Below are 22,274 nucleotides of genomic sequence, written 5' to 3'. Positions count from 1 at the left end.
ATTATATCGGAATATGACAGTAAAAGCCAATCCAGTATTTTACACTTACCAGTTTGAGATCCTTTTTGGCTCTGCTGGCATCCGTTTTAGCCTCATCGTAAGTCAATGATTTATCTTTCGCACACCACATATTAAGATTATGCAAAACCTAAAGAACAAAATTGACAATTTGGTAGCATAAGAGCATTTAAATGGAAGACTCGAGCAGAAAACAGTCTGATCTCTATACATAGAAATAATACTGTCCAAATACTACACTGAAGTCAAGGACTTGTATGTGACACGCTCTCTGAATGGATACTGATGTTGAATTGGCACTGACCTGTCTGATGTCCTGATTTGCTGCCAGGATTATCTCTTGCATAGCAGGTGGTGGAATTTTTAAACCTTCTTTAAATGCAATAGACATCATGGCACCCTGTAATACACATAAGTGAGAAACTGTCACTAGAGAATTCCTGTGAATTCTTCCCTTTACTGTAAAGGGAACTAGGCTTTAAGCCTCATTGTTTCTAAGACTATTCATATTAGACATATAACTAATGATTTGAGATTGCTTTAGATGTGATTAATAGAATGCAGGTGCTTAAAAAACAATATGCATAAGCTACTTATTTGTCCCATGTGTAGCCCTCACCATGGCTGGCTTAAAACCCAGTCAAGCTGAATCAACAGAAGAAGAATCATACATTTTAGATCTAAGACTTAAGAATAAGAGTAAGTAATTAAAGTAAGATGAATTAATAGAATAACCTGAGTGATTTTCAGAAATTCAAAGGTGATCTTTGGTGTGCAAGAAGATAAGTGACTGTGGTGACTGAAGACCTTCTGCCTACGACCACTAACTTCAGAAGAACTGGGACAAGACAAGTTGAGACAGGAAAATGTATTGGACTTTTAAAACCACTGGAGAATAGAGAACTGACAGTTCATGGAAGAACACCTAGAACTTCTTTTGACAAATTATCAATTGCATATTGGTTTGGAAATTATATATATATATAGAAGGTGGTTTTGAGTAATCTTTTGCCATTCACTGTGGTGGTGACCCAACTCTTGAGTTGTTAATAAAGCAAACCTAGAGAAACCCATGACTAAAATCCTTTAACACTTACAGAACACATTGACACATCTATGAAAGAGCATGTATAACCTAAATTTTCTCTTAAAAACATAAGTCATCCCTTGTCATTGGTTTAAAAAAAAAGTGCATGATCCTTATTAAAAAAATCTTTGGATATATTTAAAATAGACTTCTAAATCTGAAAGGCTTTGGGATACTTCATTCTTCAGGAAGGAAAAACTCAAGACAATGAATTCTGAAAAGCAGAGTTACTCACTCAGGTGATCAGTTAACTTTTAAGTGGTGGTTCCAATTCTGTATAAATTCCGCCACACAAAGACAGAAGTTACTGATGGTAATTCAGTGCAGCCCATACAACCACAGCCTCCTTACCTTAATCTGTTCTAGACGAGGTCTCTGAAAACGAAGATCAAAACAGTAGTGGACCAAGGAACGAATTTTAGGATGGTTTCGATCATTACACATACAGATGATGGGTATCTTTGTATTTCTAATTAAACCAATCAGCTCCTGTGATTTAAACACATTACAACAATCACATTAGACACCTCAGAGAACAGGAATGTTTAAAGTGTCATACCAAGCAGCATTAGTCCCTGCCTTAAATCAGACCTGACAGATGCAAGTCTATAAAACTCTTCCTACTGTAATCATGTTTCCACACAGTGAAAACCTAGCCCCTCTCCTTTTTCCACCTGCTGTTCTATTCAGCTGCAATAAACCTGCTGTCTACCCACTTCCAGCAATCATGTTTAGACCATTCTGCATGAAGCAATTAAGATCAATAGTCCAGAGCAGAGCTGTCCACCTGCAGAACTAGACTCATTTGTCCAAAGGCCAGTTTGACCTGGCCTATGCCCAGAGGGAGCACACATCTCTGACCACACCCTGCCACAAACAATGAAGAAGGAGGAAGTAAAAAGATCAGCTCTTCCCCATGCAAGGAGCTCAACCCTGAGGCTTCAGCATTGTTAGGCTTACCAGAACAAACTGCCTGGTCTAATTAAAGTGAAATTCAGTTCAATTTCATATTCCTGCAATGTAAATGTCCGCATCTGAGCTAAAGATCTGTATGCCCTTTATTGTCAAAGTATTGCATGTGACCATAGGAAATCTTCAGAATCCAGAAGTAGAGCTGCTAAGGAAAACAAAGTGTTTTCCTATGCCACATTGTTTATTCAGTGTTACTGCTACTGAAGAGAGTAACTGTCCCAGTCTGATTACAACCTCCCACTGCAGGTAGATGTCAGCTGCAGAGACCTGAAGATGAATTCACCTGTCCAAGAACAAAGATTTAAAGTGCACACACAAGTTCGTCAATCCAGGTTTCTTTTACAGAATTATCTCCCCTCCCCCCCCGCCCCCAGGTAATCCTTCTTACACAGACTTCTAAAACAGGTCAAAAACTGTACTCTATGAAGACTTTCTACGGACCATGGGTTGAGGACAGTAGACTGGCCTGAAATATTTTGTGCTGTATATAGTATGCACTCTTAGCAATGGCATTAGCTAATAACTATAGCAGTTTCACCTGAATCCCTCCTCTGTCTTCATTGCCTGCCATACCATCCACTTCATCCATGATCAATACATGTTTCTCGCTAACTGATGAGGATGTGCCTGAAAATGAATATGGACAAGAAAATGAGATGGGAATAAAATAGGGTCTTGTGTTTTACCCAATGCTTTATAGGTTAGGTAAGCCCATCCTAGACAACTGAGGTGGTAGTGAACCTCTTGCTCCGCCACTTGATCACATGAATCTGTGTTGACAGAATAGAACTGACTATAAAACCTCATGTCATTTTCTAAGAAACAAGTCCCATGCAACAGAAGAGCAACTGCAGAGTTCTTGAGCAGTTTGTGCAGATTAACGACTAATTCTACTGATAGCAGGATTTAATTCCACAACTGGAGAGGAAATAGAACAGCTTACCAAATGAAGCCATCCTTATGAGAACCTGATCCTTTCACATGATGAGCAAGTTGAATTCCTAACACTATTGTGTAATAAGGAAGCTTTGTCCCTCCTGTAACTGGACTCCTAACACAATAAAAATTCTCCTTCAAACAGACATACCAGAACAGAAGTCTTTGATGCTAGTGTTGTTAAGTGATTCAGCAACTACTTCCTTTAGACTGTTCTTACTGCGAGTGTCACTGGCATTCAGCTCCACATAGCTATACCCCAGTTCCTAGTCCAAAAACACAAAAAATGAGAACACAGATCAGTGAAAGAGCATATGCATGCTTAGAATTAGAAACAGTATTTCAGAGTTCCAGAAGAAAGCTCTTACAACACATTTTCACATATAATTTGTGGCTCATTCCTTTTTCCTCTTATACTCCTTTTCTCTCACACTCCAAAAATATTTATAACCAGACACATATATGCCCAAAAGAGAACTTTTTTTAAGGGGGAGTAGGTGGGGAAAGTCAGTGGCACAGATTTAGTTCTGAAGGATTAACAGAACTGCCATGAGGGACAGAAACAGAACTATGAGCCAAGGCTGGCTAAGCTCCATGGTATTTCCAGCTGCATATCAAAGTCTTGTGCATAAAGAGTCAGGACAAGAAACATGCCACATGCCTCTGAAAGCTGAAGAGAAGCTTTTAACTATTTAACAGCTAGGAAATACATCGCTCTCCCAGCAGTCCTAACACTTCAGAACAGGTCTGGGCTGCATGTCAGTCCCTGAAAGAACTTTAACCAGTTGCTCCTTTATCAGCAAACTCCCCTGCCAAGGACATGCCACAGCACAGCAGCAAGCTGCACACAGCTTTGTTCTTGCAGCTTGAACAACACAGTTTTGTTGGCTACTCCTGCGGAGCACAGTGAAAAATGCTCTGCAGAGACCTGAAGCAGCTGTGAGCAAGCTAGGTTGGAAAACAGAAGCAGAAAAGGCCATGCTAGTGCAGAAGTGAGCCTAAGTCAGCACATCCACCTTTTCTGCAGGTCTAGTTTTGGATGCAGCACCAGCTTTTTGGCACAAAGCTCTATGGTGAGGACAGGGGGTATTGGGAGTTATTCTATGCAACTCAAATACTGAGGTAAGTAATCATTCCTTCCCAGCTCGAAGATCAGATTGCTAACAATAGTTTTCAACCCTTCTAAGCTGGTAGTATCATATTCTAAGAAATTTCTTGCAAGTCAAAGAACAACAAAAATAATCTGTAACTTGATACAACAACACTATTAATAAAGTTACCTTTAATGGTATTTCTACAACATGGAGTTCTCAGCTGATTTTCATGTCACAGTTAGTGGAACACAGAGTTCCAGCAAAGTTAGGGAAAAACTAATTTCTAAATTCAGCTTTAGAAATGGACACATAGCCCTGTCAGCTTCTCTCATCCCAAAGAAGTATTGAATTTAGAGTGAGTCTGGGCAAGATACCTTTGTATAGATATATAAAAACCATGACCAAGACTGTCATAGAAACTTTCAAAAAGCTTGCCAGAATTTGACTCCCATTAAATTTAGCACAAATATTCTCTGACTTGTAGAATTAGTCCTGAATGCTTACAATTCTTGAAAACCATTTCCGATTGTTCAATGTACTGTGATATGCTTCCTCTCAATACAACAGAAAAAAAATGCAGACACCCATTGCTACATTCTTGCCCCAGACGTGATAAAGGTATCTAAACATCCACATATTTTCACCTGTAACCCTGTTCTGAGCAGGTGGAACTAGGCTGGGAACAGACTCTGGTCATTGAGAAGATATCCACATTGTATCTGTATCGAGATACAGAATCAATATATAACAAAAAGTGCTGGGAACAACTGTTAATATGAACTCACCTTACAAACCAAAGAAGCTGTGGTAGTTTTACCAACTCCAGGCGGACCAGAAAGTAATGCTGCTTTAAAACCAGTACCATCATCTTTGCCTCCAGTTTTATTGGTCTTTGCTATAAAAGAAGATTCCAGGTTTTACCTAGGTATGTATTACAAAACAAACTGCATACTTCTAAAGATATCAAACATCACTGGAGTTTTTCCTCATTTAAGGCCTGATACAAATATCAAAAAATGCATACACATCTACATCCCAACCATTTGGGGAAAAGCAGCTTAAACCATCTTAGTTTAAGACTTGCAGTGATTCTAAACTGAAAAATAGCAAAAGTGCTATTAATATAATACAATTATTTCAGCAATTTCCTCAGAACTCATCAATCATCCTCAGAATCATCAAACAAACACACACCACCAACAAAACCACCCCAAACTAAACCAAACCCCAAACCCACCACAGAGAAAAACCCCACTACGGCTGAAGTGAAACTTAAATGGTATTTTGAACACAGAAAAAGTTTCTATAAGATGATGCACTGCGCATGACACGGACTACTTGTCAGGCAGAACCAGGACCTCAACAATTCATCCCTTCCCCACGCACGACCAAAGCCCTTTAGACACGTTGCTATCCTGTACTTTCACCATGTGTACAGACAGGTTAGCACTGGCCAATATTTCTCTTGGTGAGAAAGAATTCAGTAGGCTGAATGCAAGGCCATTTTTTTATACATTACTGCTAGGTTATTTTGTTTCTTTTGGAAAATATTCACATTCAAGAGATTACCACAAGTCACAAGCAGTGTGACTGGCATGGAAGAACACAGAGAAAAGTTAACTGTGCTGGTCACCTTGTCCATCTTCCGAGGTATTCTTGTGCCAATTTCTGAGCCATCGGAGCAGTTTATTGGCACAGCTTTGCTCACCCTGCTGTCCAATTATTGCCTTAAGAGATACAGGCTTGTATTTATCTACCCATAGCAATCTCTCTGTTCCATCTTCATTAGTCTCAGAAACCAAGTTCCCCTCAGGTTTGGGGGCTTCTTTCTTCTCTACAGTCTGCCATTTAAAGTCCACAAGCTTTCGAACAGCAGTGGTTTCCTTCTTAACAGATTTGACGGTATCTCCTTTTTCAGGAGTAGCCTTATATTTTTTATTATTGGCTTCCCTTTTGAAGGGACTAAAATTCCTTTTTCCAGCTTCAGCTTTCTGTGGTGTCTTTTTAGGTCTTGACTCTGCTTTCTTTGCCTTAGGAAAATAAAGGTAAGAAAATCAAAGGGAAATTTCAAAAAACCCATACAGTAAATAAACAAGCTGTCTTTGAACACATGTACAGAAATGCTTAAGAAAGTAACAAAGCTTACGTATTGATAAAAAAAACTTCAAGAGAAGATTCCTCTCTGAAAAATAAAGCACTGTTAAACACAATTCCACCTGGTTCTACACGACCCACAAAAAAGAGGCAGGAAATGTTCTGGTCATTCAGAGCAGTCTCCTTACTCACAAAGCCAGATGCGTCATTAAAAAAAATAATGCAAAACTGATGACTGTCAGGTTGGAACAAGGGGGCCAGACAGCCATTAAGCTCTTGCAAAACAACACTTCCAGAAAGTCTTCAACCCAAAACAATTCAAAGGGAGTGAAAGTAATTAGCTAGTAAGCTTAGAGTTGCTTTTCCTTAAGACAGCAATAGTATCTTTACATGCAACAATTCATGTCTAGCCACATCAGAAGGACCAAAGCAACAGCTGTACTGAATGCACAACATGCTAGAACAGAGATTTTTAAAAACATTTTATCAGCCACTACAGACTAAATTTAAATGTACATAAAAAAAACTTGCTACCATTTTTACAGTATTCCCTGTTACCTTTAATATTATTTGTTCAAGTACCACATAAAGACAAAATCTGATCTGCATATACATGGTTTACATACAGTTGTCCTATGTTTACAGTACAATTTTATATTGGGCCTGTCTGGGTTCCACACAGTATCAGTCACAATTACTTATTTCAAAGAATAAACAAGTCCTCAAAAGTTTAAAACTGAAGTCATCTAAGTAGATACAATTACCCCCTCAGTCAGATACCTAAAATACAGAATAATGTCAGAGTATAAAAATGAAAGGGGGGGGAGGAGAGGAACCCTATAGCTCCCAAGTAGAAGTGTTAAATAAAATTTTCACTTTCAATACTTTTAACCTAGTAGGTCAAACTGGCAGTTATAGGGTTACTGTTACTGGAACAGAAGACCAAAACCCCTTTCAACTAAAAAAAAAAAAAAAAACACCACAAAGCAAAAGACAAACCAGCCCCTAAGTTTATAATAAACAAACCTCTGTTTCAGCCGCCAGCTCATATTTGGACTTTTTGCCTGGCATAGTTCGAATAAGATCAAACAGGCCATCCTCATCAATAACTTTTGTCCCTAAAGTTGATGCCTGGAACAAAAGTAAGAATTAAAGTCAAGTGAAGTTAGGATTTACATAATTCACTTCATAGTGCTTTCCACTAAAGACTATGTTTATGAACACCACAACAACCAAAAAGGGGGGGGGGGGGGGGGGGGGGCGCGTGAGGGTGGAGGGGGGGGGTGTGTACATACACAAAAAATATGGAACAAAGCCCTAAAACATTAGGCAACGTTTGCTTTTTAACATGCACATTATTGGTACTACTGCCTCCTTTTGGCAGAGATACTGAACATCAACAGTTAGGTATGAACAATTCATAGTTTCGCTTCTACTTCGCTCAGGCACAGGAACACTCACCTTTTCACATTTAGATTGGCCACAGTCTCGCCCCATGACCAGATAGTTTGTCTTCTTGCTGACATTGCCAGTTACTTTTCCTCCGTAACGTTCAATCAGAGACTTGGCCTCATCTCTTTCAATACACTCCAGTACGCCTGTAATTACAAATGTCAGGCCTTCCAAGCAGTTTTCAGCTCCCTGAGAACCAGAGCATTGCAGAAAACACTGTTACCTGATGCAATTCTACCAAATACCTCTTCACCATAAGCTTTTTTAACCCCCTACCATGTCAAATACCCTATGAAACTTTAAAAATAAGCCTATCATATCAAGCTAGGTAATAGTTCTAAAAGTTCAAAAACCATTGAAAGGAATAGCTACCAACAAAACTTCACACATTGTTTACCTGATCAATTATCTCATAACACTCCGTGCTTCAAGCATAGCATGTCAGTCAAATGAGTGACAGCAATCTTCAATTTTAAGACCAGTAACTATTTTTCATCATCATGACTTCGTAAACCAAGTAATGAATTTAATTTCTTAGTACATTTCCTGGCATTTAGTCACTGCTTTGCATTACAATTTAGCTTTTTCCAATACATACTTCATATTTGAAAAAAAATACCAGTTTTTAAACAGTTTAGTTGATACTTGTTAGGTCATTTATAACAGTAAGTTTGATACACTCCACTTCTACATATAGAATTCTGCTGCAGCCAAACTTACCTGAGGTATCTCTTTGGAACCCAGTGCTTTTGGACCCTCACGATTAAGGAAGCTTCGGTAGGCTTGATAATTGATTCGCTTCTTTTCGGAGTCCTCAGGACTTACAGACTTGGGGAGGAGGGAAAGAAATTAATACACAAATTACATATATAAAAACAACAAAATAAACTCAAGCATCACAGTTTAAGACATTTTTATGCACCACAGGAAAAGTAAGTTCTAACACTTGTTTTTAATCTATTAACATACAATACCAAAGCTTGCTCTGGTTTTGGTGCTTGCATTGAGGTATTTTTTGTTGTTCTTTTCAGAAAGATTTCAAAAACTCAGAGTTTAAAAAATATGTACCCATTTTTTATTGTCAAGTTTCTGTAAATTCATGTGTATTCCATATATACATGCTCACTTAATTCATAAATTGTTGCTATAAATTCACATACTATTTTATTTCAGAATGATAATCAGGTATAGACAAGATCTACTCTTACATAAAGTCTACTTCACAGTATTTCTACTTTTAAGAGACATTTAAGCTTTTTCATCAGTAAAAAATTATTTAAAACAGACCTCCGAAAAAGCTTCTTCAGTGTCAAAATTAGATATTTTGTACTTTATGATGGAAAAATGTTTCAAGGTTGCCAATAACTGCCAGCGTGTTCAATAATTAGTTACTGAATCAGACAGTTAAAAGAAAACTAAGTTATATTCCTACATGCTGTATCAATTTTAAGAAATATACTTCAGAAATGGGAGACTATGGAGGGAGGGGGAAAAAACCTGCCATTTGTCATTCTAACAGCAGTATAGATCCACAAGGTCACCATGCTAACCTAAAGCATAAGCTTTCACTCACTAGGTAAGTGTCATAATTCCTGCATTCTGCATTTTTTCAGAAAAGTTAAACGTGAAAAAGTACTGAACTGATTTTGCAGCATACATGCATACTTTAATGAGCATTAAAGAACTCTCAGTTCCTTCATGAATTTACACTTTTCCAGCTAATGTTTTTCCTATATTTTTTACAATTGCTAGGAACTTAAAAGACTTACCAGAATTCAAATTCTTTAAAATTGCCCAGAAGATTCAAAGTACCAAGTTACAACACTGACACATAAAAAATAATAAGTGAAAACTATTTTCCGGCAAACTCCACCGAGACAACTAAATTCATTTTGATAGCTCCTACCTCAGTCTTCTTGGGAGAAATTTTCTCCTTCTTTGGTGTTGTCTTCTCTTCTTTCCCTGAAGAAGTTTTTTCTTTTGATACTAAACTTTGAGCACCTCTTTCCTTTTCAGCAATCTCTTCTTTTTGTTTCAGAGACAGAAGCTTAGAGCTAGGTTTCAAAGGCAAGGTCTTATCCATCAACTCTCTTGGTATTTTACCATCAGATGATTGTGGGGATAAACGAGAGCCTTTTGAATGTTCAGATTTAGTTTGCTGCTTCGCAGCATAATTCTTTGCTTCACCTGTCGAGTTTGTTGCTTTCACTTGAAAGGAGGCAGAGGGAGGAGAGCACTTATGTAAGAATGTGTCTCATTAATATTATACATTGGTGAAATGTTTTCTGTGTTCGTGTCCTACCTCTTTGTGACTGCTTATCTCTTTCTGTCACGTTAGGACTGCTCTTGATGCTCAATACTGTTTGCTCTCCTCCTGAATCTTTCCGAGCCTAAACACACAATGCCAAAGTCAGAGATGCATTCCCCAAGCTACCATTAAGTCCAGATACTCGAGTTTCCCTACTGCTAAGTACAACAGCCTGAATGACATCTAACAAAGCTGATCCCTACCACAAGTCAGAATAAAAACTCTATCAAAAGGCAGGCAAATGAGCAAATTCTGCACTCAGCCATGAAGATAAATTCCTTAAGTCAAAGGCCAGACAAATTTCCAGTTTACAGTAAATTTCAACCCTAACTGGTTTACTGATTAGTCTAGCAGTATTAATATTTGTTATATTCAAATTACCAATCCTAAATTCTAAGAGCCTTGATGTACAACCCAGCAGATATTTTACTGTGCCTTACACCACAAGCTATGAGAACTGGGAAGATTCCCACCACTGGTATCAGCCTCAAAACTCATGATCCTTGCCTGCCTTTTCTCTCAAAGCAAGGAGAGTATTCTCCTCCTTCCATTTTCTCCCACTGTTTTTCACCAACTTGTGCCATTGACTCATTTTATTTGACCTGGTCCTCCTGAACCAATGGAGCTATAGCCGATCTAAAGCACGAGTCTTCAGCAACACACTTCACTCAATTAGAACTAGAACTTAAAATCCTGTTTCAAAACAAGCAGATAGCACAAAGATACAATGATGCCTGCTCTCCGATTAGGAAAGACAATATTTTCCGAGTGAGAAAAATCCAGGAAGAAAGTATGAAAAGTGAGTATGCTATTTTCATGCAAATACTTTCTTGCTGTTTTTAATGCATTTGTACAGAAGACTGAAAACAAAGGTTAGGCGTCTAAATAAGAACACTCCCAGCAACGCAATTTCTAAAAACTAAAGTTCAAAAATAATTCAACCTTTTTCTTCTGTGGCGTTTCATCCAACATGGCCAAAGTTTTAGCAAATTCTTCATCTTCATGCAGCTGTCTCTCCAGCTGAAGAAAAGAAAGCAAGAAAGGTATTTTTAGGCTCATGTCTGACAAGTTTTAATTCTACTACAATTTTTTTCAACTCTATTTGCTGCTCAAGACAAAAAGTTTATCTAAAATAAGACAGCACATAGGTGGAAAAAGTGCATCCTACCAGAGGCAAATAAATTTCTGAAATGGCACTGAAGAATTAATTGTTTCCCCCAAAAAGAGAGACTGAAGTCTAGTGAGAAAAGTAGAGTTTGGATTTTTGCACTAGAAACATTAATAAGCCTGTATAATCTGTTTTCAAAGAGGTTTTCTGTTTCTTCATATTTTTTATTGTTGTGTATCCTTTTCATTTAATAAACAATCAAAACCTGAAGGCAGGGTCTCACAACAACCTGCTTGCACCAAGATGCAATCTGTTGGCTTTAGAAAATTTCCAGAAGCAGTTCCAAAAGACAAGTAGGAACAATGACTATTATGTATTACAATGTCTCAGTAATTAATGTTTCATTCTCATTTACTGCTAGCAGTAAATATGTATCATATGAAAAAGATTCTGGCGGTTTTGGAGAATTTAGCTACTGCCCTTAGCCCAGCTCTTGTTGCCAGTTGTCTACTTTATGGAAATAAATATACTTTAATTTTTTAATATTTCTACTTACAAAAAAACTTATTTTCTTTGACAGAAGAACCAGTAAGGACAAATACTGTACATGGAAACTGAGAAAGTTATTTATTAATTGCAAAAAAACAAAACCAGGTTGGTTTCATTTCTATTTCGCCTAACAAAATAAATGATAATTGATCATCAAGTTACCTTTCCTATCCAATATGGCACCTTAGGGAAAAAACTTTTTCTATTCCTGAATAGCATATACTGTTACCAATAAATATTGACAATTGTTTTGACAAAACAACAACAGAAATACTTTCACAACTGTCTTGAAGTCCAACATGTCATGCTACAAGATTCAAACAGATGACTTTATATGCCACAGGCAACATTTTTATGTGCCCATAACAATTAAATGCATCTATCTTCCCTGTGTACAGTGAGAAAGGGGAAGGGCAGCGACTACCAAATGCAAACCAGACTGAGGCAGATACACCTGAAATAAAGACCATTCCTTTGATGATACATATAGACAATGAGAGTGTTATAGATAAGATCAGTTCAATTGAAAGACAACACCTTGTTTTTCCTGACAGGTTGTTTAACTTCCTAATAGATTAAAGCTAGATTCATCGCACCTCTGGGGATATCAAGGATGAGACTGAGTTTTGCACATACGATATATTTGTTTCAAATGATACTCAATATTACCAATTTATGGGAAATGAACTGATTTTCCCAAAAGCAAGTAAATATGTATGACAAGTGTAACTTTCCCTCATATTATCACTGATTCAAATAGGAAAATTTAAGACATACACATTTCATTCACATTTTTCTCAACTATAAGAAAAAACTCAGATAAGTGAAACAAATCATGGATGGCAATGGCTTTTAATTTTTCACTCCAGGGAAGGGAAAAAAACCCCAAACAAAAACCACCAAACCACACAAACAAAATCACACTACAACAGCAAAAAAATGAGGAAGCACAAAGTGAGTTCTGTGTGAAAAGCAAGATTATTATAGACACATCAACTGCACAGGTAGAGAAAGTCTGAATAGACAGAAAATAGATTGAGATGTCCTGTTTACGTAACTGAAATAATGCCTGTAAAAATAACTGTGTGACTAAGGGTGCACATATGTGCAAGAGCTAAGTATAAAGAAAATTTTATTACACTTATTTATAGTATACATGGAAAGTTCATCCTAATTTCTTAAGGAAAAACAATTTAAGTTAAACAAACTGCTCTTGACATAGAGCAGCAAATTTATAGAGATTTTACCTCCGAATCTTCTTCAACCTGCAGTTGCCTAGCAATGGCCTCATCATCTAGTGTGCTGTCTCTGCTTTGTGAAGGCTATAGTTAAGAAAAAAAGACCAACAGTTCAGTTTCCCCACTACTGTGTAAATTATAGTAATTTAATCTGTACAGATTCATTTTGTATACTTCTAGAAAAGGACTGGGAATAAGACACACAGCATTTTATTCCTAGCTCTCTAACCTCAACACTATTAAACAAGGCTGTTTTCAAGAGGTTTTACTATTCAGAACAAAACCATGCTATAATATAAGTATCTCACTTCTTCCAACAATGCTGTACATCTCTGAAGCTATCACAGTTGGCCACTTGAAAGAGAAATCAATAACTACATTGTGAATTTTTAATTTCTTCCACACTTTTAGTGCTTTGTTATGCCATGAATGTATGTGCCATAAAGCTTGGGAACACAATCTTCTTCCTCTCCCTCCTCCCTTCTGCCCCCAACTATAAGCTATCCCATCCACTAATCTCAGAAGACTACTTGTTTTTAAGAAAAGTCACTTGAGAAGAAGCAATAGAGAAAATACTACTTTCAACTTTGTGCTACCTTCTCAAACATGGAAATGTTACTCTAAACTTGCATTTGAGGACTTGATATGCCTGCACATATCATCAGAATGAATTTATACTTGAGTGGTCATTAAAAAGTAACATTAAGTAGGACAAGCAGTTAAGTACCTCCTTGCAGACATTAAACCGGCCATTTTGATCTGCTATCAGACACATAAGCAGCCTGAAGGAACATCATCAGTACTCACTTCTTTCCTTTTACTTGCTACCAGTTTCTTTTCTGATCGTTGGACACTACTTGTCCCAAAGTAATCAAGTGCCGAGGTGGGAGTCTGTTTCACTGGAGATAATGGTTTGCTTTTAGCTCGTAGTTTTACATCTTCCTTTTTCACTGTAGTTCCTGGACAACCAATTGCTGATGTCCCATTCTCCTTCGGTTTCAGGGAAATTCTTTTATTGACAAAGTCATCTTCTTCATCTAAACATGAAGAGTATTTTATTACTTGTGGAACATGGAACTTAAGTTCTATAATGGAACTGTCAAGAGAACTATTTTGGCAGATGACATCAACTACATCCTAAGAAAATATTACAGGTGTTTAGAATTTATTTGAAAAAAGGCTGAGTTGCATAACACATAGTATTTAGCATCTTTTATAGCATAGCTCAAGTCTGAATAGAGTACTGAAATAAAGACACATAGTATTTGTTCATATGTTCATACATTACCTCTCATTTAGAGAGGTTTGCAAAGAATGCCTTCCCTTCTTACATAGGGAAGACGATAAACAGAAAATCTAGGTCACTGAGATTTGAACCCTTTCCTTAATTAACGCAACATCAAATTGAACAGCACAACTCTTCCTTCACATTAAATGTGAAGTACAAAGCCACATTTATTTTAGTACTTTATAGTATTATTTAACAGAGCAGCTAATATAGGCTTTGTAGACTTGGTATATTCTTAAGAATCTCTCAATATTACACTATAAACCAGGGGAAAAAATATTAGAACATCTTTTTTACAAAAAGCTTCTTGAATAAGCTTACTCTTCATTTTTAAAGTGCTGCTCATACCTTACGAATGTTTTAGCAGAAATACTTTAACACCATTTTTTACTTTTTCTCTTTTAGTCAGAGATGCTATGAGCTATTCTACATCCTCTACATTTCTGCACTTAAACACACTCTCCTTCCAGTGCAGTCAAAACCACCTCAAAGAAATGCAGCCATTTCACGGAACACAGAAATCAGACAAGAGGTCAGCATACAAAACAGATTTCTCAAATTGAAAGGAGGAGGAAAAGCGGCCTACAGTCTCATGAAGAATTAGCCCACAGACCACTAAACAAACACTCAATCTTTCCTTTTAGGACTCCTCTATAATAGCCAGGATGTGGTCTTCCCAGAAATAAAAAAAAGAGGAAGAGGGTTTGATATCCATGTATTCATTCTGGACCCAAACTCTTCATCCACTCAATCAATAGACAAAAAAAGATTACCACGGACTTCAAAGAGTTTTGTGTCATGTCATTTAGTCTTACTGACACTTAGACAAATGAAACCCTATCACTGAAGCATACAAAAACTTACAGATATCATTCCCAAATGATTAAACTGATATGACAGCACAGAAGACACACATCACTGGACAACCTTCTTGATTAGTGATAAAAGCATTTTCCTTGTGAACTCATCAAAAAACTCAAAGTGTGCAAGGGCTAAGCAGCAAAATGCAAGAAAATCCCCAAAATTAACATTAGACACAAAGAATAAAGTTCAAAGGCTTGAGAGGAACAGAAACAGAGGCCATCTCATTTGCATGCCTCTAACTGAAGTCTGGTTTTACTTTTCTCAAAATAGAGATGTTTCAGACACTCCCCTCAACATATCATAAACACAGAATGTTCTAAACATCTGTTTTATAATTGAACTTAAATTGACAGTATTATCACAAAAATATGTTTATTTTTCAGTCATCTCTAATTTAAGCCCCCATATTTCTTTTCATACAAAAGTTTTTCTTAATCACTTCCCTAAGTTTAGATGAGGTCATGTCTGTCATCTATCATTTTGTTATATACTAGACAAAGGTGGATGGAAACAATTATTTTCTGTTTAACATATTCTTAATAGATGGTAGGAACAAGAGTGTTTTAGGCATCAGCTGGAACTTTCTGCTACTGAACACTTACCAAGCAGAATATAACAAGTACAAAGGGGGATCCTGACTATTCCTAGGAGAGAAAGTTCAGAGAAAGAAAAATAAAACAAAGATATGTCTGTAAGGGAGGAAATTGGTTCAGCAGTTAAATCAAGAATGCCTAAAGATAAAAATTTATCTATGAGAAAGTGGCATTTTAGCCAATTCAATTCACAAAGCAATATATGGAAGAGAAAATTCAAGTCCAGGCCCTCAGCTGACACTAGCGAGTTTTACCACAAAGCTAAAAGCCTTACTATTCTCAACACGATTTACTTTCCCTGGGCAGCAGTAAATCTCTTGCTGCCATTTAGTTCAATCTAACAAACCATTACATACCTGCGAGATCTGGGCACTGAATGCTTTAGGCTCCTAATTTACAATAGTCTGAATAGGAGACTTCTTATCTCAAACTTAATTTCAGAAATATTTTTGCTTCTTTTGAATTTTTCAGTGAACAAGAAAATACATTTACAGGAGTAAAATGTACCTGTTACTAGAAATCAACAGTTAATGTAGATGTAATTGCATTTATTTGCCTTGGAAAGAAGATACAAATGCTATTCTGCCCCCCTACTCCCAGCTTTTAAGCTAAAGACTGCTCCATGCTAGAAAAGAATCTTTACTCATCACTATCGTTATCAGATCTGCATGAAATATTGATTTTTTTCATTATTCACTCACAACCATTTAAACAACAAACAACAACAGGATATTGCGTTCTCTCAAGTAGAAAGAAGCAGAGTAAATCCCATTAGGTTTTAATTAAAAAGGATGTGGATTTGAGTCATTTATGATGCCAGTACTAAGTATTACCAACAATTAGAGCTTTGCTTTAATTATGTCCTTCCTAGAAACAACAGGACTAGAAGCATTTATTGACTGCAAGCAGTGGCTGAAAAAGGACAAGAGACTCACAGCACTTACAAACAGTTTTCTATAAATGTAAATAAAGAAAAGGCAGAATGAGAACACGAAAGGAGTCATTAGAAAACAAAACCACCCTGATTCTATTAAGTGTGTTTCAAAGGATCCTTTAGGGGACAGATACTCAGGCTACAGTTTCATCCCAGGTTCAGGAAATAATAAGCATATCACAAATTTGCCTGATCTCCAGGCACTCCCCTCATTCCAAGTACTTAAGAACATCAACTTTTTCAGTAAAACCTTAACGCTTCTTCCTTGAAAGCTTGTGCATGCCTACTGCCGCAGAAGTGAACAAAGTTCCGCAGAAGTGAACAAAGTTAATCAGTTGCACACTTTCCATTTCCTTACAAGCATGAAGGTGACTTCATTTACAATTTTGAAAATATCAAGAGTCCCAGACCTCTTGGACCTAGACCTGGACTATTCAGGTCAATGTTTCTCAACGCATGACCTGTAAAAGGAGAGAGGCATTCTCATTCATACAAGCAAGCCAGTAATTTGCAGGAAAATTAAAGTGAAAATTTGGATTTTAGCTTATAAAAATTGTAGATTAATTGCATTCTTACAGCAATTGCTAGGTGAACAGTTGAGATAGTCTTACATGGGGGTATGGACTTTACAAAGAAACAGGAATCAATTTTATCATCAACTGGATTACTTTTATTTTGCAAAATCTTTGTATAGCAGAACAAGAGTATTCCAAGAACAGTATTTCCTGTTTACACAGACACATTTTTTTGTGTGCTATACCATGAAAAAATACCCTGGGCATACACATTTGGGTTTTTTTCAGGATTAGCTCCAAATTAAAAACGCAAGTCAAGACCATGTATGTTGAGTTTTCTGGAAATTACATAGATGTGACGAAGAGAAAGCTAATCATGTGATTAATGGAACAGACAGGCATGACAACCTGGAGATTACTTTTAAATATTTTGGATGCAAACACTATACATGAAGCAGGGACCTATTATGCCAGGCAATGTACAAGGCCCAACTTCCCTGGCAATGAGTAACAATTGTTAAATCCTGTGGGGTTTAAGAACTATTCCATTACATTAAAGCACATCTGGCTTTCATTTTACATACTGTTCTTGCAGTGGCATGATTAGGTTAATAAACTAATGCCTGCAACCCACCTGTAACTGTTTGTTACTTCTCTTCCTCTTTCCTATCCTCACCTTTTCTCGATAAGCTTTCAACTGCTGATTACAGAGCAACACGTGCAGTTGTTCCCTAACTGACTTCTATAAAAATTGTCTAGGCTGTTTTAAAAATTTGTTTAAATTCAAATAATTTTAAAAAGCTCAGGTTCAGGGATTACCTCAGCCATTCTAAAAAGGGAGCAATCTATTGCAAAAAGGGACAATGGCAACAAGCAGCACAGGACAGATCCTCAGATGGCCTTCAGAACAGCATATTTTATTTGCCTTCATTTATTATTTCTATGCTGTTGAGCTCCCATGAGTATAGAATATAATTCCCTGGTTTCTATTCTGTTTAGAGTGCAAAATACTTAAGGTAGAGACAACCTCTTACTACGATGTTATAAAACCAACTCCAAATATAGGTAGGGCATCTACAACTTATGAACAACTCACACTTATTATGATAAATGTATGTTAAATTTGTGTTTGTAGACCACTACGTAAGGATTTCTATATGGAGCTAAAGGACTACATCCTATCCAAAAGTCATTAAATCTACATTACTTGTATAAAATGACAATATTCTGGACATTCTTCAGTTTCAATGGCACCACATCTGCACAAGTACTTAAAACAGTTCCTATCCTAAAGAACTTGCAGTCTAGAGCAGGAAGTATTGCTGTCCAAGCTAAAGTCAAGAGTGGAGAAAATGGTGTATGTATGAAAATAAGACATTGTATCAGGCTTTGATTATTTTAAATATGCATTGGTCAGTATTCAACAGTCTCCACACTTAGTAGGACTGAGTTTTGTATTCACCTTTTGCTTAAAGTAAATCTTTAAGCATGACTAGCAAAGTGCATTTTTCCCCCCCCATCTTCCTCCTCATTTAAAAACACAGTAGTTGCAACCTACATTTCAAAAACTGGTCTGTACAGTCTTTTAGATTTTTTGTCATTTCTCAACAAGCTAATTGATTTTAGATGTACTACAAACATGCACTTTAAACCACAATTGTTAGCACTCTGCCTATATTGACATGTCAAGGTTCCATGCTGTTATAAAAATATTAAGCTTACAGAACTCTTCCAGCTTTACTCCCCTGAAATCAAATTTACATTTGGATTTTCCAGTTATCAAAGATAATTTCAAGAAGTTGCCTCTGTCACATTTTTCACTTTAAGAGAAAAATGTTCTGGGATCCAAGACCGCAATGCAATAACTGCCACGTCTAATTGTAATTAATACACTTCAGTGCCAAATTACATAGCCTTTGATACCCTTTTATCCAGTACATACCAAATAAAATTCTTAGTCAAATATGTATACTTATCTTCTAAAAGTATATTTAGAAAGAAGTTTGGGGAGCACTAAAATATATGAGAAGGCTGAATATATTTAAACTTAAGTAAATGATCTTCATCTGGAGAATCATCAATTATAGCAACTCCTTCCAAATGAAATACACTTGCCATAGAAACCTCTGTGTGTATTACTTTGGCATGCAATTAGAAGTTATCAGTCCATTAACTATGTGCAGTTTACTCTAGAGAATTTTATGCACTTGAACTGGTTACTTTTACCATAATAGCAGCTTTATCATTTCACAAAAGCAGATCTAAATCCTCACCATGCAATGAAACTTCATGTTCTGGTTTAGTTGCCTAAAGTTTACTGCATGATAGGAATATTCAGTAATGCCAACTGAATAATTATGAAACAGGAAAAAAAGTAACTTGAAAATAATCCAGGCAAGTATAAATGTGTTCATTTTTTCCAGCTGCAGCTCAGGCAGCTCAACTTACTGAGCCACTCAGGACACAGTGTTCTGTTTCAGACAAAATTAACTAGTCTCACAAAAAAAACACACACAAAAACAAGTCCTCTTTTACATTTTAAAACTAATCCAGCAGATTAACTGAGTCATTTATTTATAAATAAAGTGTTACAGTCACAGAAAGTTCATACAGGAAAGTGGGAACTAGGCAACTTCACCTGCCCAATTTTATCATTCAATGCAAGATATTGAATTGTTAAAATAAGTTTACGGTATTTCTAAGCAAAGGTCATTTTTGCAAGTATTGAAGAAAATTTAATTAAGAAGCTCTACAGCTAACAATCTGAACTGCAAGAACTTTTGAAATTCTACTTTTTGTCTTCTGAAAACACTGTATACACTTAAGTGGAAAAATCTGTCATCCATTTTCACACACTTCATGAAAATAATTTAAAACCTGCAAGAAACCTGTAAAAAAAAAAAACCAACCTCTTACAACTTAAGATTTGTTTGCACTTACAGGACTAAAAACATTAAAATCTGGTTAAGTATTAAAAAATTAATCTACCTAATCTTCAACTGGGTTCACAAGTCATGCTGGAGATGGAAAAGAAAACAGACATTAATTGATTGAAAAGAGAAAGGCTGTTCCCTACACTATGATTTCCAGGGTACTATTCTAAATGCTCTCCTTTTGAGATCTCAGTTTCTACTTCCCTGTACTACCTACAGTGTCATGACCATTTATGTCACCTTGCTCTGATGTGCACATAAATAGCCAGCAAAACATACCTCTTGCACTTCACCACACTGATTGCATAAGGGACCAAACAATGTATCAGTGTGGGAAAAATAAGTCAGGGCTCAGTTGGAAAATAATGTAGATGCACATTAAAGATGAGGCACACAACATTGAAGACATACAATTAAGTGCCAAGAAATGCAAGATGTAAATACTCAAGGTACTTAATAGATTTACAATGTGTGCATATTTCTCTGTATTTCTGTAATAAAAGAAAAAACAGCCTGCACACATGCAATTCACTGCTTGTTCACAGCAATAAGGACATTCAATTTTTTCATTGTACTGTTAGAAGTGTGCAAAATTCAACTGAAACACTAATGGGAAAGAAAACCCAATAAAAGTGCTTCTTGTAGTCATGGAGGAACATAATGCTTATAAGAATAGGTATCTTTGCAGAACTATCTGGCAATCAGATTAACACCGAGATGAAGGCTACCATCTCAGTTCCTTAAAATAGATTTACTACACTTATTCAAGGTGACTTCTGCACTCAGCTACCAGAAAAAGGAGAATTCACTTCATACTGCTTTCCAGGCAAAGAAAGGGATTTAAAAGCATTAACTCTGTCATCCAAATTAAATGGCAAAATTATTCATTTTATCTTAAATTGTAACGTAGGGTAACAGCACATGGAGTTGCCAATGCCTCTGAGAGGCTCCTGCATCCAGTCTGCTACATGCCTACAGTTTTTTTATAAAAAGTGGTATTTTATGCCATTATATTTCCCATTAAAATCAATACACATTAACCACCCAAACACTAACAGTTCTATTAAAACATACCACGCAAACACTAACAGTTCTATTAAACAAAAAAACAAGTCACAAAAAAAATTTCTATTTGAAAAGAAATCCATTTCCTTTTCTAATCAGCTAAAAAAATAGTTTGGGCTTTAAAATACTGAAAGCAGCCTCCAGAATCAATAGCTTTTACACAAAGCCATTTTTTAAAGAAGGAACAAGCATGAAGTACATTATGAAAATTATTTTTCCAGAAAGTTTCCTCAAAATAAGTTGACAATTAAAATGATCATTTTGCAATCCAAACATACCAAGTGAACAGCACAGTACTACAGTTAGCCAGCTGCTTGACCAGAACACCTTCTAATACACTTCCAAAAAACAGTAAAAGATGGCTACACACTTGTAAAAGTGCAACAAGACACCCATTATTAAAAACTTAACATCTAACAGCAATTGTTAGAGAGACTAAACTGTAATTAATTTCATGTCCTGCCATGTTCTGAAGTATAAGCTGACAAAGTAATCCTGAAGTAATAACTCTGTCTTCTGATAAGTGAACCTTATTCATTTTTTATTCAAAGTTACCACATTTATTTCTCAATACTGCTGTTATCCTAGATTCTGCAGAGAAAATTAAAAAAAGATCACCTCTAAGAATAAGATTAAATTTTACTTCATCCACACCTCTGGTTTCCACTTACTCTCCCTATTCAGGGTGGCAGCTCCAGATCAAAGAAGCCTGATACTATCATACATTTATTATGTTTATTCAACACTACTCACCACTTAAGAGTTTTGAGTACAACAGCACATTTACCATTACAGGACCCTTAATGTTGTACTGTTGGTATTCCCAAACTTAACCAAATTAATTTTAGTGAGTCTCACTCCTGAACACATTTTACTCTACAACACTAGTCCCTGCTTCTTCATAGGATTTCTGCCAGAACCTATACTCTCATTCTTGAAGTGCATTTCAAGTCAAACTCCTTTAAGGTTCAACTACATATTCTCAACTGACCTTTCATAAAACACTTCAGAGGGAAGCTGGTACATAGAGCTCTATTTATCACCTTCACCCATTTTTTGTGTAAGTATAGGAATTTCCTTAAGTATATAATATGCTAGTATTGCCTAGGAAGTAACAGTGACAGTTTTTTACTCCCCTGTAAAAAGTTTCATTACAAGACATGCTTATTCACTGACAATCTGCTGCTCATTTGAACCAGTGTTTAGATGTGGGGACTTTTTTTTGG

The 22,274-nt window shown here is 36.4% G+C and overlaps 1 protein-coding gene across 2 annotated transcripts in view; it reads right to left on the bottom strand.

The window, feature by feature from the left end:
• RFC1 (replication factor C subunit 1) overlaps positions 1-22,274 on the bottom strand; it is a 44,804-nt gene that overhangs the window by 8,069 nt on the left and 14,461 nt on the right. For both annotated transcript variants that reach the window (XM_049832365.1, XM_049832373.1), the window contains 15 exons: positions 13,664-13,893; positions 12,866-12,940; positions 10,904-10,981; positions 9,956-10,043; positions 9,560-9,861; positions 8,374-8,481; positions 7,663-7,842; positions 7,228-7,332; positions 5,741-6,137; positions 4,893-5,002; positions 3,165-3,279; positions 2,616-2,704; positions 1,457-1,594; positions 323-418; positions 50-148 (listed from right to left, as the gene is read on the bottom strand). In XM_049832365.1, coding sequence (XP_049688322.1) covers positions 50-148; positions 323-418; positions 1,457-1,594; positions 2,616-2,704; positions 3,165-3,279; positions 4,893-5,002; positions 5,741-6,137; positions 7,228-7,332; positions 7,663-7,842; positions 8,374-8,481; positions 9,560-9,861; positions 9,956-10,043; positions 10,904-10,981; positions 12,866-12,940; positions 13,664-13,893 — 2,210 coding nt within the window. The remainder of the gene's footprint in view (positions 1-49; positions 149-322; positions 419-1,456; positions 1,595-2,615; positions 2,705-3,164; positions 3,280-4,892; positions 5,003-5,740; positions 6,138-7,227; positions 7,333-7,662; positions 7,843-8,373; positions 8,482-9,559; positions 9,862-9,955; positions 10,044-10,903; positions 10,982-12,865; positions 12,941-13,663; positions 13,894-22,274) is intronic.

Source organism: Accipiter gentilis, chromosome 3 (assembly GCF_929443795.1).
Source record: "Accipiter gentilis chromosome 3, bAccGen1.1, whole genome shotgun sequence".
Lineage (NCBI taxonomy): Eukaryota > Metazoa > Chordata > Aves > Accipitriformes > Accipitridae > Astur > Astur gentilis.
Note: the sequence above shows the minus strand (reverse complement) of the source record. Positions and strands in the feature narration are given on the sequence as shown.